This window comes from Alosa pseudoharengus, unplaced genomic scaffold (genome assembly GCF_046254945.1).
Source record: "Alosa pseudoharengus isolate Yale_2024_CS ecotype anadromous, Long Island Sound unplaced genomic scaffold, YU_APseudo_1.1 YU_APseudo_1.1_scf_1, whole genome shotgun sequence".
Classification (NCBI taxonomy): Eukaryota; Metazoa; Chordata; class Actinopteri; order Clupeiformes; family Clupeidae; genus Alosa; species Alosa pseudoharengus.
The window spans coordinates 36,899,015-36,916,919 of NW_027468564.1; the positions used below are offsets into that span (position 1 = coordinate 36,899,015).

General features: G+C 40.1%; 1 protein-coding gene across 1 annotated transcript in view; it reads left to right on the forward strand.

The window, feature by feature from the left end:
• The window catches only part of LOC143118580 (uncharacterized), a 123,833-nt gene that overhangs the window by 16,714 nt on the left and 89,214 nt on the right, over positions 1 to 17,905 (forward strand). The window contains exons 13-31 of the mRNA XM_076279614.1: positions 1 to 44; positions 617 to 819; positions 9,206 to 9,309; positions 9,645 to 9,763; positions 10,411 to 10,587; positions 10,747 to 10,778; positions 11,085 to 11,176; positions 11,306 to 11,328; positions 11,435 to 11,456; positions 11,846 to 11,873; positions 12,036 to 12,111; positions 12,538 to 12,696; positions 12,890 to 13,098; positions 13,442 to 13,542; positions 16,477 to 16,589; positions 16,880 to 17,056; positions 17,195 to 17,226; positions 17,617 to 17,714; positions 17,854 to 17,879. The exon at positions 1 to 44 is cut by the window's left edge and continues 100 nt beyond it. Of these exons, the coding sequence (XP_076135729.1) occupies positions 1 to 44; positions 617 to 819; positions 9,206 to 9,309; positions 9,645 to 9,763; positions 10,411 to 10,587; positions 10,747 to 10,778; positions 11,085 to 11,176; positions 11,306 to 11,328; positions 11,435 to 11,456; positions 11,846 to 11,873; positions 12,036 to 12,111; positions 12,538 to 12,696; positions 12,890 to 13,098; positions 13,442 to 13,542; positions 16,477 to 16,589; positions 16,880 to 17,056; positions 17,195 to 17,226; positions 17,617 to 17,714; positions 17,854 to 17,879 (1,835 nt within the window). The remainder of the gene's footprint in view (positions 45 to 616; positions 820 to 9,205; positions 9,310 to 9,644; positions 9,764 to 10,410; positions 10,588 to 10,746; positions 10,779 to 11,084; positions 11,177 to 11,305; positions 11,329 to 11,434; positions 11,457 to 11,845; positions 11,874 to 12,035; positions 12,112 to 12,537; positions 12,697 to 12,889; positions 13,099 to 13,441; positions 13,543 to 16,476; positions 16,590 to 16,879; positions 17,057 to 17,194; positions 17,227 to 17,616; positions 17,715 to 17,853; positions 17,880 to 17,905) is intronic.

The following is a 17,905-nucleotide window of genomic DNA, read 5'->3' on the forward strand; positions in this document are numbered from 1 at the left end:
TCTCTGGCAGCCTCAACTCACTCATCCAGGAACTCGCCCAAATGGTATGGCACAAACAGCTTCTTCTCCTCTTCTTCCCCTGGCATTTTCTGTGGCCTTATGTCTTTGCCTTTACTTCGGTTCACTTATGCCTACGTTGTTTACTTCCTTACTACAGTATTGTGTCCCTGCCTCCATGTCCTGTATACAGATATCTGTCCCCTTTACTTCCTTCAACGTGTGTCATTTCCTCTACTTCCTGTGTCCTAGCATTTGTTTTGTGGACTGTCAGTGGCAATTGAGATCGGCATTTGAGGTTGATTTCAATACTGTGTCTCTGTTCACCCATGTGATATGAAACCCCTCACCCCCACCCTTAGTACTTCTTAGTAGTGGTTAGTACTTCTGCTTCTTAGTAGTGGTTAGTACTTCTGCTTCTTAGTAGTGGTTAGTACTTCTGCTTCTTAGTAGTGCTTAGTGCTTCTGCTTTCTAGGCTGTCAATGTCACTTCTCCCGGCTCCTCCATTACTGTTCCTTCATTTGTCATCTACCTCACTTGGAATTCATGTTGGATGAAAGATGTTCCTTACCATTGCGGTACTTTAACTGATTCTCAATCTCATTGTTTACATTTCAGAACTTCACCTCCCCTGACTCTCCATTCTTCGGAATCCTCGACCAGATCATCTCCGGTCCCCTGACGCAGGACAACCTCCATGACGTGTCCTTCATCAGGCTGTGGTTCCAGATCAAGCTGCGGCCTCTGTTGCCCTCACTCACCCCAGAGTACCTGTCCTGCCTCAGTGCCAAAGGATTCAGCTGTGAAACCTACCAAGCACTGTACGTTCATAACTTGATACTAACTATACACACCTCCACATTGAATTATGTTTCATAACACTTTTTTTATTGAGCACACAAGTATACAGCATCTTGTGTACAATACAGGTCAACTGTCAACTATGCCAGGGGAGATATACAACATAATTATAATAAAAAGTATACAGCATCTTGTGTACAATACAGGTCAACTGTCAACTATGCCAGGGGAGATATACAAAATAATTATAATAAAAAGAAAGAAAGAAGGGCATTTCCATGCAAAGGTCATCCTTACCATGGAAAAAAAGTTGTACATACGCAAATAGAACTGTTGTTAAAATCTTCATTTAGGTCTATATTGTATTGTTTGTAACTGATCTGATTGAATTTGATGGAGAAATACACTCTTTTTACATCATACATATGGTGTGCAACCATACAGAAACAACATTTTTCACATGGTAATATTATACATATTTAAAAAGTGGATAAATGGACCCAAGGTTCAAACAAATTGTGTCATTTGACAAATTCCAGATTGACAAGGGAATGGTAGAGTAATGTCTATGCTCAGCTTGCCTTTAAGAGGACAACTCCTTACATTTGTAAGGCTTTTGTTTTTAAGTCAGCAAGTTCCATGGCCATGTCACATCCATAACGTTTTATAGGAACATACAGTGTTGATGCGACAATGTCCATAGTGTCTGTGCAAAGCTGATTTATATCAATGTAAAGTGTGATGACCAAATTGTGCCCCTTTCTTACTTTTAAAACCTTTAATGGTGTGTTATGGATGTGACGTTATGGATGTTACATAATGTGAATTTAAAAGACTGGAGACTTTATTATACCTCAAAGCCGATAAAATGTCTGTTCTGGGGCATATCAATTTCAACGCATTTCACCTTAGTGTTTACAATTGACATTTCAAAGATTATTAGTTTGATTAAAACCACAGGGAGGCCTTGCCTAACCATTAGCAAAACACAAACTTAATATTAAAATACCTCCAGTGATTAGCCTAGCCATAGCCTATTTTCAAGTGGCCTAATAACGAAAATCTGAGCGATTATCTTCCTGTAACTGTCATACTGTTGTTGTACAGTAACTGGATTATCGTGTTAGCTGGTGAAGATGGCTGACTTTGCAGCTGGAGTTAACATAGCAACCTCCTTCTGTTGCAGATCTGTTCAGCCTGCCGTTCACGTCTGCTTAACACAGTTTAAATTTAAATGTGACGCGATATGCCAGCATTTCAAGTGTCAGGTCCTCTGTAGCTAATACCCACAGAGTAACATGAGTAACGGCAGCAATAAACTAGATGTACCGCATAGTGGTACCAAATATGACCGCCTCTCAGTCCTGCATATTCTCTTCACAAAAATAAATCACGCTTATCAATTTGTCTTCATCTCCTACTCCTGCAACTCATGTGCATGTAAATGAGCAGGCTCGGACTGGTAATCTGTACAACCGGGCAAATGCCACATGTGGGCCGGTGAGCTCCGAGAATTAAAAAAAAAAGTTACCGTATTTAGCCTATTTGCGGCCCGTCATGTACGACATGTAGGCCTAGGCCTAGCCTATAAATGCAATTGCATCCATTTGGCTTGGGGGGTGACAGGTCAATCATTTTGGCCTCTTCATGACAGGTCCAGTGTGTGTTACGATCGCGCCCCCCTGCCCCACCCCTCAAGTGGATTTGTCCAAGCAGCCGCTAGTTCGAGTGCATGGTAGCCTAGGTTGTATAAGTGCCCTCCGCTGGCTGGTGTTCACAATTATGGCAGTTTAACCGTAAACAGCAATCAGAGGTCTAGTTTTATTCCATAAATATATTGTTTTTATAGACGTTAGTTGCACGCGCTACCAACAGCTTCCATTTACTGCACCATAGGCTACTGTAGTGCGGTTCTGTCAACATAAAAAAAACTACGGGTAGCCTACAATTTTTGCACAACTTGGTGGAAAAGTGTAGCACAGGTTAAAGAAAACCCATTCATTTTTGGAGCTGATCCTACTCAAAAGGAACTTCAAAGTATTTCCCATATTAGGCCTATCCTTTTAGCTCACAACGACAGTGAAAGTGAAACTTGGAAAGTGGTCTTAGATGCACAATCCATAAATTGCACAATTCCATAAATATATTGTTTTTAGTTGCACGCGCTACCAAGAGCTTCCATTTACTGCACTATAGGCTACTGTAGTGCGGTTCTGTCAACATAAAAAAAAACTACGGGTAGCCTACAATTTTCGCACAACTTGGTGGAAAAGTGTAGCACAGGTTAAAGAAAACCCATTCATTTTTGGAGCTGATCCTACTCAAAAGGAACTTCAAAGTATTTCCCATATTAGGCCTATCCTTTTAGCTCACAACGACAGTGAAAGTGAAACTTGGAAAGTGGTCTTGCACAATCAATCGCGAGTCGATGCAGGTAAAAATTAGGCTATCAACTGGTAGGTTAGTAACGAAGGTAGCCTAATTTTGCAAAATGTGATGACGGCACACAAACTAGGGCAAAAACATTTAGTATAGCCTACACTTGTGGTGATAGCCTACAGTTAATGTGAATCGAATCACGGACTATAACCAAAGTAAAGGAGAAGATTTGCACCAAATAAAGGCTGTGTTTGTGTTTCTACAACATGTTGGCACAAAACGTAATTTCTGTCAACTATGACGATGTCCATGTTCAGTAGCCTATATTTTTCATTTAGTCAAGCAGTCACATGTGGTTTAATGCATGGGGTAACATGACGTGAGACAGACAGAATATGAGAATATGTCTTTAGTAGCCTATCCCTGAATCCTGTCCCTCTCCATTTCAAATCATTTTAAAACCATCAGGGGGGGATTTTTTTTTTTTTTGGGGGGGTCGTCGGTCCAGTGGTGGGCCGGTCCAGGAGAAAATTGCCAGGGCCGAATTTTGCTCCTAGTCCGACCCTGTAAATGAGTGTGTGGATATGTGAGTTTACTTTTGAGTGAGAGTGTGTGTGTGTGTGTGTGTGTGTGTGTGTGTGTATGTCTGTGTGTGTGCATGTGCGTATGCGTGCCTGTGTTTGTGTGTTTATGTGTGTGTGTGTGTGTGTGTGCGTGTGTGTTTGCATGCGCACATGCGTATGCGTGCCTGTGTGTGTGTGTGTTCATGTGTCTGCATCCATGTAGGTGGGTGTTTGTGTGTGTGTGTGTGCGTGTGTGTGCTTGCCTGTCTGTATGTGTTTATGTGTCTGTGTGCTTGCCTGTCTGTATGTGTGCGACTGTGCGTGCGTGTGTGTGTGTGTGTGTGTGTGTGCGTGTGTGTGTGCGTGTGTGTGCATGTGCGTGTGTGCATGTGCGTGTGCATGTACTTTATGTGTGCAAATCACAAATGAATGGGTATGGGTTAGGTTGATGCGGGCTCTTGAGACTAACATACCATAAATATTTTGTCATCTTGGGTGCAACGGTTCAGGTAGGGCTAGTTATTTAGGGGAGTGGCCACCAAGTTTCATGTTCCCTGGTGTTTCAGTGACCCGGGAATCACTGACCAAAATTGATGACGGTAAAAGAAAAAAATAAATTTATTTTTTATATTTTAAATGACTTGTTGTCCTGATTCTTCCTGTGGATCTTAGTGGGCACTGAGGAAGCAATAATTTCATCGCTAGTTTTTCATGATTACTATTTCAATTGTTTCATATCAAAATTCACTACTTAAATATGTGTTTTATGTAGTTTGTCGAGGAATGGTTCAGACACGTCACATCCATAACGTGAAACCGTCACATCCATAACGCCAGTTTTTCCTACATAATGCATTACAAAAATGACGCATAGTTTCAAAAACACACTTTTTGTGTTCATTCAAGTCTCCTTCATGCTACATATATCATAGTTTCGGCAGTTTCCTTCAAAATTCACAGAGTTTGTAGAAAACCTGTAATCTCTCCAATCCAATCCAATCCACTTTATTTATATAGCACAGTTTAAACAAACACAAGGTTCCCAAAGTGCTGTACAGCAAGATAAGAAACACACAAGACACCACAGAAGCACAATAATAGGATAAAGTATTAAAATTAAAAGAGATAAAAACTAACTAAAAATATAGCCGCAAGCGGCAATGGCGGGCCCGAGCACCTGCGGGCCGCAAGCCGTGACATGTCGGAATCCAACAAAGCACCGACGTGGTTCATTTGTGAAATGTACATATTTGATGCATGTGCTATTTGTTTTTGTATTTTATTTTCTGCCACATGTACTTGCTTGGCCAGGTGGGGGCGCAATGCAAGGCAGGCCCATTGGGTGTCATCATAATCATAATATATATTAACCTGAGAAATTTCAGACCATTCATTTTAAGCAAAGAACATTTCTGATACACTTTTTGGTTGGCCAGATGGTGGCGCTATGTTAGACATGGAAATTAGACATGTGAATGTCATCACAATAATGATATCCAAAATTTGTGTAAACTTTCAAATCAATCACATTGTCCATTTCTGGCACATTTCCTGCTTGACCAGGTGGTGGCGCTATGCCAGGCAGGCCCATTGGGTGTCTGGATATCATCATAATCATAATATCTATTAACCTGAGAAGTTTCAGACCATTTATTCAAAGCATAGAGCATTTCTGGCACATTTCCTGCTTGGCCAGAAGGTGGCGCTATGCTAGGCCTGTGAATTACGCATGTGAATATCATCACAATAATGATATCCAATATTTTATAAAGTTTCAGATCAATCACTTAAGGCATTGTCCATTTCTGGCACATTTCCTGCTTGGCCAGGTGGTGGCGCTATGCCAGGCAGGCCCATTGGGTGTCTGGATATCATCATAATCATGATATCTATTAACCTGAGAAGTTTCAGACCATTCATTCAATGCACTGTGATTTATGACACATTTCCTGTTTATGTGGTGAGATATTAAAATCATATCAAATATATAAGTTATCAAAAATCCCTTCACAATTTAACATCAGCGACATCTTGGCATAATATTTGCCAAATTTCAAATGAATCTGATAAACCGTCTAGGAGGAGTATGTTCAAATTGATCATATGGCATCAGTATAATTGTCATTCTTTCTGTTGCCAGTTGGTGGCGCTATGCCAAACATGCATTATGGGCATGTGAATATTATCATTAACATGGTCTTCAATGACCTGTGAAATTTAAAACATTTCAAGCGATGCATGGTGAATTATGACACATTTATTGTTTATGTGGAAGGGTATTAAAATTAATAATGTTGCCATTTCGTCAAATTACAACATATCAAAAAAAAGCTTCACAATTTAAAATCAGGAACATCTCGGCGTCATGTATACCAACTTTGACATGAATCGGATCAACCGTCTAGGAGGAGTACGTTAAAATTGATCATGTCCACAACGCACAAAATCTCAATTACCTCACTTCCTGTGGGCGTGGCTAATGGCATGTTAATACAAAAGTTGATTGTTTTTGGGAGTTACACACACCCACCAAATTTGGTGTGTGTATCTAAAACTATATGCCCACCACGGGATCAGTCATCTAAGGGGGCGTAAGGGGGCGCTAGCGAGTCTCTGGGCCATACCCGGGGCCAAGCTTTTTTACCTAGCTGCTTTGTGTGACACCTGATGTGTGTGCCAAATTTCAAGACTTTTCGATTATGTTAACCACCTCAAAATATTTGCCAACAACTGGATCAGTCACCTAAGGGGGCGCTAGCGAGTCCCTGGGCCACGCCCGGGGTCAAGCTCTTGTACCTAACTGCGATGCGTGACACCTGACGTGTGTGCCATATTTCAAGAGGTTTTGACCATGTTAACCACCTCAAAAACAGGAAAGCAAAAAAGTGGAATAACAATAATAATACAGAAATATAGCCGCAAGCGGCAATGGCGGGCCCGAGCACCTGCGGGCCGCAACCCATGACATTTCAGAATCCAACAAAGCACCGACGTGGTGCATTTGTAAAATGTACATATTTGATGTGTGTGTTATTTGTTTTTGCATGTTATTTTCTGGCACATTTACTTGCTTGGCCAGGTGGGGCAATATGCAAGGCAGGCCCATTGTGTGTCATCATAATCATAATATATATTAACCTGAGAAATTTCATATTATTCATTTTAAGCAAAGAACATTTTTGATACACTTTTTGGCCAGATGGTGGCGCTATATTAGGCATGTGAATTACACATGTGAATATCATCACAATAATGATATCCAATATTTTGTAAAGTTTCAGATCAACCAATAAAGGCATTACCAATTTCTGGCACATTTTCCTGCTTGGCCAGGTGGTGGCGCTATGCCAGGCAGGCCCATAGGGTGTCTGGATATCATCATAATTATAATATCTATTAACCTGAGAAGTTTCAGACCATTCATTCAAAGCATAGAGCATTTCTGGCATATTTCCTGTTTGGCCAGATGGTGGCGCTATGCTAGGCATGTGAATTATATGTGTGAATATCATCACAATAATGATATCCAATATTTTATAAAGTTTCAGATCAATCACTTAAGGCATTGTCCATTTCTGGCACATTTCCTACTTGGCCAGGTGGTGGCGCTATGTCAGGCAGGCCCATTGGGTGTCTGGATATCATCATAATCATAATATCTATTAACCTGAGAAGACGGTTCATTCAATGCACTTTGACTTTATGACACATTTCCAGTTTATATGGTGAGATATTAAAATCATGACATATTACAACATATCAAAAATCCCTTCGCAATTTAACATCAGCAACATCTTGGCATAATGTTAGCCAAATTTCACATGAAGCCGACAAACCGTCTAGGAGGAGTATGTTAAAATTGATCATGTAACATCAATGTAATTGCCATTCTTTCTGTTGCCAGGTGGTGGCACTATGCCAAATATACATTATGGGCATGTGAATATCATCACTACCATGGTATTCAAAGACCTGTGAAATTTAAAACATTTCAAGCCATGCATGGTGAATTAAGACACATTTATTGTTAACGTGGAAGGGTATTAAAATTCATAGTTTCGCCATTTCGTCAAATTACAACATATTAAAAAAAGCTTCACAATTTAGAATCAGAAGCATATTGGCATCATGTATACCAACTTTCACATGAATCGGATCAATCGTCTAGGAGGAGTACGTTAAAATTGATCATGTCCACAATGCACAAAATCCCAATTACCTCACTTCCTGTGGGCGTGGCTAATGGCATGTTAATAGAAAAGTTGATTGTTTTTGGGAGTTACACACACCCACCAAATTTGGTGTGTGTATCTAAAACTATATGCCAACCACAAGTCACAGTGACATAAGGGGGCGCTATGGAGTTCCTGGGCCAAGCCCAGTGCCAAGGCTTTTCCCCTGTGTATTCATGGTACCTCTTGACGTGTGTGCCAAATTTCATGCGTTTTCACCGATGGGAAGAACGTCTTCTGGCATCACAATTCATCACATTTTAGTCCGCACAAAATCCCAAATACCTCACTTCCTGTTGGGCGTGGCTAATGCATTGTACATACGAAAGTTGTTCATCTTGGGGAGATACACATACCTACCGAATTTGATGCGTCTAGCTGAAAGTATGTGCCAACCACTGCCTCAATCACCTAAGGGGGCGCTACTGAGTCCCTGGGCCACGCCCAGGGCCAAGCTCTTGTACCTAACTGCTTTGCGTGACACCTGATATGTGTGCCAAATTTCAAGAGTTTTCGACCATGTTAACCACCTCAAAAAAGGAAAACGCTCTGAGACAAAGTTAATATAATAATAATAATAATAATCCTTACAAAAACAATAGGGCCTTGCGCCCTTCGGTGCTCGGGCCCTAATAATAATCCTTACAAAAACAATAGGGCCTTGCGCCCTTCGGTGCTCGGGCCCTAATAAATGTAAAAAATAAAAATAAAAGTAAAAAGACATAAAAAATAAAATAAAAGTAAAAAAGAGATAAAAACTAAAATAAAAGTAAAAAGAGATTAAAAACCAACTCAAATCCAATAAATAAAATCAAATAAATAAAATATACTGCCCACATAACACATCTACATACCATAAACACACTACCTGGGGTTAAAAGCCAGAGAAAAGAGGTGAGTTTTAAGATTTAAGAAAAAGAGACAGTGAAGGGGCCTGTTAATAGAGAACAATGTTTTTGATGCATGATAATCCATAATACTGTCACACTGCAGAAGTGCAGTCTGTTACTCTGCTACTCAGAGACATGTAATGTCTGTATGTATGGATCTATATGTTATAAGCATGTATTATCTTACACTACAGACATGTAATGTCTGTATGTATGGATCTATATGTTATAAGCATGTATTATCTTACACTACAGCCATGTAATGTATGTATGGTTCTATATGTCATCAGCATTAGAGACAGTCAGAGACATGTAATCTTATCGCCTTGTCTTGTGTCTCAGTGTGAAGGCTCTGGGTGATCACATGTCTGACATGCATGAGAGGGGACCTGAGATGGTCCTTCAGCACTTCATCATTCCTTTCCTCTTCAACCCCAACCATACAGGTGGGCCACAGCACCATATCATTGTCCAAAGGCCACAAACACACATGTATAACTAATGCAGTCAATATTACTGATATTAACAATGTACAAACATGATATACTGCCTATATAAATGGAAATGATGAGTAGGATGGTAGGCTTTCTATTTACTAAAATGTATCTAAATGCATTCATTTATTTAACCTATTCTCTTCATTTTTACATTTAGGCAACCTGTATGTTTCAATAACATGTAGCCCTATGCCAAATTAATGTTATGGTTATGAATTAATGTGTGCACTTTAATGGATTTATAGAATTTATGTTAACGTATTTACCCCCCTCCCTGGCTGTAGACCCTGGCTGCGTGAGATCGGTTGAGAACAGCACTGACTGGATGTTGAAAAACTTGGGTGGCTTCGCTCCCCTGGCTACACTTGTGGACATGTACCAGCTCAACCCCGAGTTCTCTGCAGTAAGATCAGATTGTCAACACACTATCGGTTAATACCAAAGATTCTAGAACAGAACGCTCTGTTCTAGAATCTTTGGTTCACACTCTGTAAATAACAATTTATGATCAAGGTAAAAGCTAAGGGTTGGATTTGATTAAGGTGATCTTCAGTAATTTATCAATAACACTTTTACACACAGTAATTTCCTATGTATTAGCCACATTGTGTATAAGCCGCAGGGCAGTGTTTTATGCAAGTTAAAAGAACAAAACCATATTAATACCATATGAACTGCCCTTGTGCATTAATCTCATAGCTGAAGACATTTTGCAAAATCAATGTATAAGCAGCCGGCTGTACTGTTTGTACTGAAGGTATACACTGTGTTTGTGTGTATACAGTACATTCAGTACAAACAGTACACACATATACTGAATTATACTGTACATACAAGGAAGCACAAAGAGGGATATTAATGTACTGTATCTCCCCCTGCCAAGTAGGACTATGTATTGCCAATATCTCCTTGCTCCTCGAATGTATTTCCTTATTGTCAACTTCTAACCGTCTCAATTGTAAAGCACTTTGGGTCAACTTGACTATATTGACTCGACTTGACTATATGAATGTGTTCATGAGTGTTTGCATTTATTTATTTCCCTTACAGATTGAAGTCATCCCCTTGCTGTCCCCCAGACAGATGGCAGAGCTCATGGTCGTTCCCCTCCCAAGGCTGCCGCCGAAACGAGAGGTGGTCGACCTCGTCTTCAACCACCTATTGGGAGACCCCATTGGAAGGAACATGCCTGAAGTCCTGGAGCACCTTGTGCAATTCAGCCATGATGTAATGAACACTCATTCGATTTCTTACCTGGACGATATAGTGTTTTTTGCATATATGTAGATGATGTTTGCATGTTGCTTGCATGTACAGCTTAGTCATTGTGTTGCTAGTCTGTGTTTACTTGTCTATTCATGCGTGTATTCATTGATTCATTTATAGATGGGAATGGACTGTGAGACCTACCAGATCATGTAAGTGACTTTGTAAAGGTTCTTCTTCTCTTTTTTCTGTTCCCAATCAAGATTTTTAATTAAAAAGGGCTTAGGGCGCTCATGAGACTTCAGATAATTACTTGCTCAGGTGCTCTTTTGCGACGGGTGAATGCCCATAGATGCCCTGATGAAGGCCAATATGGCCGCAACGCGTAGGCCCATGTGCTTTTAACCAGTTCTTGCCAAGATGAATTAAAGGCTTTTTATACTTTTTCAACCTCAGAGTGCCTCTGCAAACTCTTTTTTCTTTGGATACTTAAGTATTGCTTTGATTTGCTGTTGTAGAGTGGAAAAGCTGTATGATGTGTTGTGGTCTGTGCCACGCATGATGGAACCACAGATCTGGGCAGCAATTCACAACATGAGACAACCTGCAGGTGAGCGGACACACAGACACACACACACACACACACACACACACACACACACACACACACACACACACACACACAAACACAAAATATTATTTACATTGATATACTGTTATTGATTTCTTTTTCTCTCAGACTGTTCATTGCCTGTGTTCGACGTAAGTGTACCTTTATACCTCTTGAAAATGAATGATTTTTTTTTTCATGTAGTTTGTAAGCTATGTTTTTATTATGTATCTTTTTGCATTCTTTGTTTTCTAATAGTGTCCTGTGATACACTTTAATGGTAAGTTGTTGAGATCTGCACTTTGACAAATACTCTAGCATTGGTTGACTTACATGTATTCATTTGGCAGACACATTTATCCTGTTTATTTAGTTTACTAGAGGAAAGAAAACAATCAAACATGTCTATATCCATGGAACAAATTCAAACTATGTCGCATTCTCACTTTTGTAGGCCAGACGTAGTTGAGTGGATTAAGAATAGAATTAATTACACTGAAATGTAGTTTTACTTATAGATATTTAACAGTGGCCTGTCTTAAGAGTAAAGGGTGTGCTTGTCATTGTCAGCCAACTGATAGGCCTACATGTACTGAATACAGCATTGATAACATGATGTCTGCATCTGCTATTTCTTGACGCATTTATGTTTCTGTGTATCTCCAACAGAGAGCAGAATGTGTGCTGGAATTAACAGGTATTGTATTCTATAAAAATAAACTCATTAATATAATACCCTAAAATATTTAACTGACTAAAGACAGAATTTAAATTGTGTGTTAGCTAATGTTTATTGACATGGCCCCAAATCTCTATTTGAATTTCATTTGTTGTCTTTTTTCCTCTGAATGACATGCAGCTCTGAGCTGCAGCACCACCTGGAGGCTGGGCATGTACCCTGTGAATACACTCTAATGGAGTACGCCTGCTCAGAGGTAAGGCCCACTGAGGAGTTTTTTTTCACGCTATGCTAGTATGTGTACTATCTCTACAGTATATGTTCTTTATCTGAATAGAGTGTATCTGAATAATGTCTGTATATTATTAGTCTGCTGCACTGTCTACACAGCTATACTATCTGTATTCACTTTAGTTAAGGTTTAAAACTTTTAAATAGAAATGTGTAATAGCAAGTAGTAGGCCTATGCTATCCTGTTTAATCTCTTGTTTAATGCGGCCATACTTTTTCACTGCATATATTTACAGTGATTAGCCTCCTATATCTGTCTTATTCTGCTCATTTGGATTTATTATTAATCAAAAATAATGTTTATTCTTTTTATTAATTTCTTTGATGAGTAACTGGTGTGGTTATGATTTCATCAAACATTTCTAATAATTTGATATCTCCTCTTTTTCAGCTGTCAGGATTCTCTGCACATAACCTGACCCACCTCCTGATGTGCAAGCTGCCCAGCAACATGACTTACTCCAGCGAGACCTGGAAGCTGCTCCTCACCAAGACATCTGCAGTTCTGGATGAAGCTCTCGCCATGTTCTCCAGCATGGCCTCCAACATGGTGAGCCTAATGTTTGTTTCTGTTGTAAAAACTGAATGTGGTTATAGATGGATACATTTCAAACTAGGCTATGCTCGGGGATGATAGCAAAGTGTGGTCAAAACTGACTTATACAAAGACACACTTTAAACAGACACATTTTCTCGTATTGAGGTATTGACCCTATTGGCTCTTTTCCCATGTCCACCACCAGTCGCATCCTCTGATTGGTCAGTCTGTGTCCAATTTCCTGGACGTGCTGCGTGACATGCGACTGGACCAGATCACCCCAGAGCAGTGGCAAGACGCTTCCTTCATGGCGTCGCTGTTGAACGGCACCCACCCATTCTTGGCTGCCGCCTCTGGAGGTTTTCTCCACTGCCTCACCACCAAGAACCTCACCTGTGAAACCTTCCAGATCATGTAAGTTTAACAATCATGTGTACGATACAATGTAAAACAAAGTGATGTGTTGCAATACATTACAATGCTTTATATAACATGACAATATTTATGTTATACTTTACAACATTGGATAAAAGTAGGCCTTTCTGCTAAATTAATCAATGTAATGTAATGTACGATGTGTTATGGAAACACATGATATATTGACAGATCTTTGCTATTCTCCATCTCCACACATTTCCCCTGTTTTAGGATGTGATGGGTTGCACCAATGTGATCTTTAACAGGAAAAACATTTATCCCAAATTGCTTCTCTGTACGCTAACTGTGTGAGTAATCCTACATTGCCTTGACCTTTCAGACTGAGAGCGTTTGTGCAGCAGTTCCACTACATGGAGGAGCCTAGTAGGAGGATGGTGCTGGAGTCTTTCATCCTGCCCTACCTAAACAGCAACTCCTCGGGTAGCCCACTCACCACCATTTAAGTTTTATAGCGTTTAGCATTCCCACAGATTAGCATTCCCACAGATTGGCATTCTCATAATAGCATTCTTAGCAACACTTTACCTAACTGTATGTCATATGATGGACATATGGAAGAGAAACATAGAGCTCTAAGAGAAGCAAAGAAAGAGCTTTAAGAGAAACATAGAGCTGTAATTTAAAGGATGGACAAAATGCTATGTCAGGTAACATTTACATTTACAGTTAGTCATTAAGCTGACACTTTAATCCAAAGCAACTTCCAACAATAAAGGTACGTTGCCACTAGAATATTGTAAGTGCAGTAAATGGAAACAGGTCAAGCAAGGTCAAGGGAAGGAGAAGAGGGATATTCAGGATAGGGAAGAGGGTTAAGTGCTAGATAAAGCATGTCCAGCTGCCAGTATTCCTAAGATAGGAGGTTCTCTCAGAAGAGTTGGGTCTTCAGGTGGTTTTTGAAGATAGAGAGGGATGCCCCTGCTGGTAGTAACCTGTAGTGCATTCCACCAATGAGAAACATGGCAATCATGTACAGCAGTGGTTCCCAAACTTTTAACAGGCATGTACCCCCTGATACATTATGATCTTCCGGAGTACCCCCAACACCACCAATTGTTAACAAGTTTATTTTTTAATTGTTTTATTATTTTATCAATTTTGTCGAGAATAGTAAATAGGATCATAACATATGCAAATCTCATCAATAGTCAACTGATAGGCCTACAAATGTGCTGAATATAATGATTTTAAATAGATCTGCACCTAATCTCACACACAATCGTCTTGTTGAATGCAGTGATCTTATCTGCTAAGTGCTTGTCTTTGCCTTGTAACTGGATATTTAACACATTGAGCTTTCCAAATATATCGCTAAGATAGGCCAGCTTCGTCAAGACATGTTCATTAGTGAACGTGCTTGCAGATTCAAACAGCCACCTTGCCTCGCTGTGAAACAGTACAGCCTTTTGGTCAGCTCCCATCTCCTCTCAAAGTGCGGAGAATAGACACGCTTTTAAGGGCCGGGTCTTGATGAAATTCACCACTCTCACAACCTCGTTCAAAATCTCATTCAGGTCGGGACTAACTAAGATGCCTTGACACGAGCGCTTCCCTATGAATAACACAGTGCGTCCATTGCGCATCGGGTGCTACCTGGGCCCAGGCTACAGATAAAAAAATAAATTAAAAAAAATCCTGTTTTTCACGTCAGTTCGCGCCCCACCTGGCATGTCTCCGCGACCCAGTAGTGGTTTGAGAAACGCTGTTTTACCTTCTCTTTTTAAAGTTTTTAATGTGCAGTGCAAATGCGGAAGTTAAGTTACCAACGTGGGATAGAGAAAACGTTTGAAAAGGCATAGGCTATGACTTAGATCTTTTTTCGCGTACCCCCTGAAATCAGTCCACGTACCCCTGGGGGTACGCGTACCCCAGTTTGACAACCGCTGATGTACAGGGAATCAGCAAAGTGTGTTATGCACAAACTAAAGCTATTGTGTGGTGGTGTGTGAGTGTTCCCAGATAGCAAAGTCAGATTGACAGATAGCGGACTGCTAGTGGTATGTCACTTTAACATTTAACATGTTGTCAATATTAACTCATTGAATGCCAAGCTGTTTTCGGGAGCTTTGTCCTAGAGTGCCAGCAATCTAGACCATTGTTGATGATTTTTGTACAGCCACAGCATATTCTGTGTTATAGCTATGAACACATACAATAGCTCGATTAAAAGGTGAGACTTTAAGCTCTCGGTGGGTGCAAACCGTGTATTTCTACACGCCTCTGTTCCTGAGAAATCCCAAGCTAAACAGTGGCTAGTTTTCATCAAAATCGCTGTTCTTTTCTAGAAATGGAGATATAACGTCTTTCATGAAATATGAAGTGTTGCCTGTTACTTACTTGTGTAAACTTTCCGGGAAGTGATCAGCGAGACCTGGCGATACTGCCACCTAGTGATAGACCCACGAAAATGGCCTGGTTTTGACCTGACGTGCATGCGTCATTGATTCGACCCAAAGCGGCAACCGAGTTATGATAAAATGTCCAGATAAAATGTCCAGATTGTGCGTTTTCATGAGTTTCACGATTGTCATATATTTCATTTCCATTCATCACAGAGTTCCCAAAATCACATATAAGGTGTGTTGCAGTGTCTAGTTTCGTAATTAAAAAAAAAAGCTAAAAACGTAATATTACGTTTTTGGCACTCAACGCATGGGAATGAAAAACGTAATATTACGTTTTTGGCACTCAATGAGTTAAGAAAAGACATGACATGTTAATAAAATGATGCATGAAGTATAACTGAATAAAATGAAAAAAGAGTTTGGACCATAAGTGGCAAAATATTGTGGCATTTGTTGGCCACTCACCAGTGGACCGTCGGAAAACCGATAAGCAAAACGCCATATCTGCCCCCAGTGGGCCGACAGTGGTCTGCCAGACTCTTGCCCTCTGGGGTGTTCTGTATGTGGTATACTGTATATGACTGGCCTCTACTGCATGAACAGAAACATAATCCACACTTTTATCAATAAAGAATTCAGGATAAGTGTATTCAGCGTAGGTGGGATCAATTACAACCTTATTGGCGTTTGAAACATCTAATCTAAACTCAATATACTCATGAAGACAATCTGAGGGTTAAAAGTACACACACATGTACATATGTAAATGTCCGGGGCTGGTTGCACGCAAGTCTGTTGTTTGAATCCCTTTGTTAATTATCCCTTTTCAGTGCGACAGGTGACAGTAAATGTCAGTCACTTCCAAATCCAAGGGACTTTTGTTGTACATCTCAGTTAGTGTATTTGTAGAATATATTTGGTATTTTGTGTGTTATTTGCTTTATTTTGTTATTTCATGGTTTCTTTAATGCTTCTCCTCTCTCTCTCTCTCTCTCTCTCTCTCTCTCAGGACATGCTTGTGCCCTTAATGACAGCTATTATTGGCTGCAAAACAACTTTGGACCTTTCTCCCTCCTTGTGGAGCTAGAAGATCTATTTGAGCTCAACATGGCCTTTGATCCAGTATGTACATCTCTCTATTTAATAAACACTATCTTAATACCAGTGTCTCTACATAGTAGATTAGAATCAATAATGGACATGATAATCCATTTAGTAGTGTGTATGCAATCATTTAAGAATGATATCCTAATTGTACATAGGACATACTGATGAATGTCTTGCATATCACTCTGTACTTCTCTGTCATTCTCTTTCTATCCTGCTCTCTCCCCCGCTTTCTGTCTTTTTCATTCTCTATGTTATTATTTTACTTTTCATCCCAACATACTCCTCTCTCTCTCTCTCTGCAGCTGGAGGTGTTGGATCTTCTCAGTCCAAAGCAGATGGCTGAGTTGATGGTTCTGCCTCTCCCTCATGCCCAAGCGAAAGATGAGGTCATCAGCAGAGTGCTGGATTACCTCCTAGAGTCACCTGTGGAGAGGAATCTTCCAGAAGTTCTTGGTCTCACCATCATCCTTGCCACACAGGTAAAAAGGAGATTGATTACAAAAGCTAGGAATTCATATTAGAAGCTATTAGGTATTGCCAAACAGTTACTCATACTCGGTCCAGTCCCCTTCAAAGACTCTTGCTTAACACACTTCTCTTACTTCTAACTTTCCTAGGATGAAGCACCTTGTGAATTCTACCAGGCAATGTAAGTCCAATCAATATTCCCTGATGTACCTTAAGGCCGAGGCTGACCAGGCTTACAGATAGATTTTATTGATGAAAACAGACTGTACTTTTGAGTTTTATTCCATGTGATTTGGTATCTGCATTGTCTTACCATACAATTAGGTATCTATGTTTAATACCTCAAAAAAATGCAATTGTCCCAATTATCTTGTCATCCTGTGATGTGGTATTCCTCACACACTTTTTGTTTTTGTCAAAAATTTGCAAGTAGTCTTTTCCTCATGTTGGCTCCCATTATTTTGTCATACTGTGATGTGGTATTTCTATTTTTTTGTCTATGTTTATGCATTTAGCATTTTTGTTTGTTTGTTTTTGTTCTTCCTATCCCTCGATGTGCGATGCTGTGTAGAATCCCAAGGCTGAGTGAGTCTGTGACATCAGTACCAGGAGTTCTGGAGCCCATCATCAGAGGAGCTGTGGAAAAGCTGCTCCAGCTCAGTCCACTAGGTGAGTAGCACACACACACACACACACACACACACACACACACACACACACACACACACACACACACACACACACACAGGTAGACATTTTCCAAATATTCATGTTCACATCCTCATGAACTCTTTTCTTTCTCGAGCAGATTGTGCTGTTCCTCTGCCTGCTCAGGTGAGATAGTATTCTTTTAAGAGCAA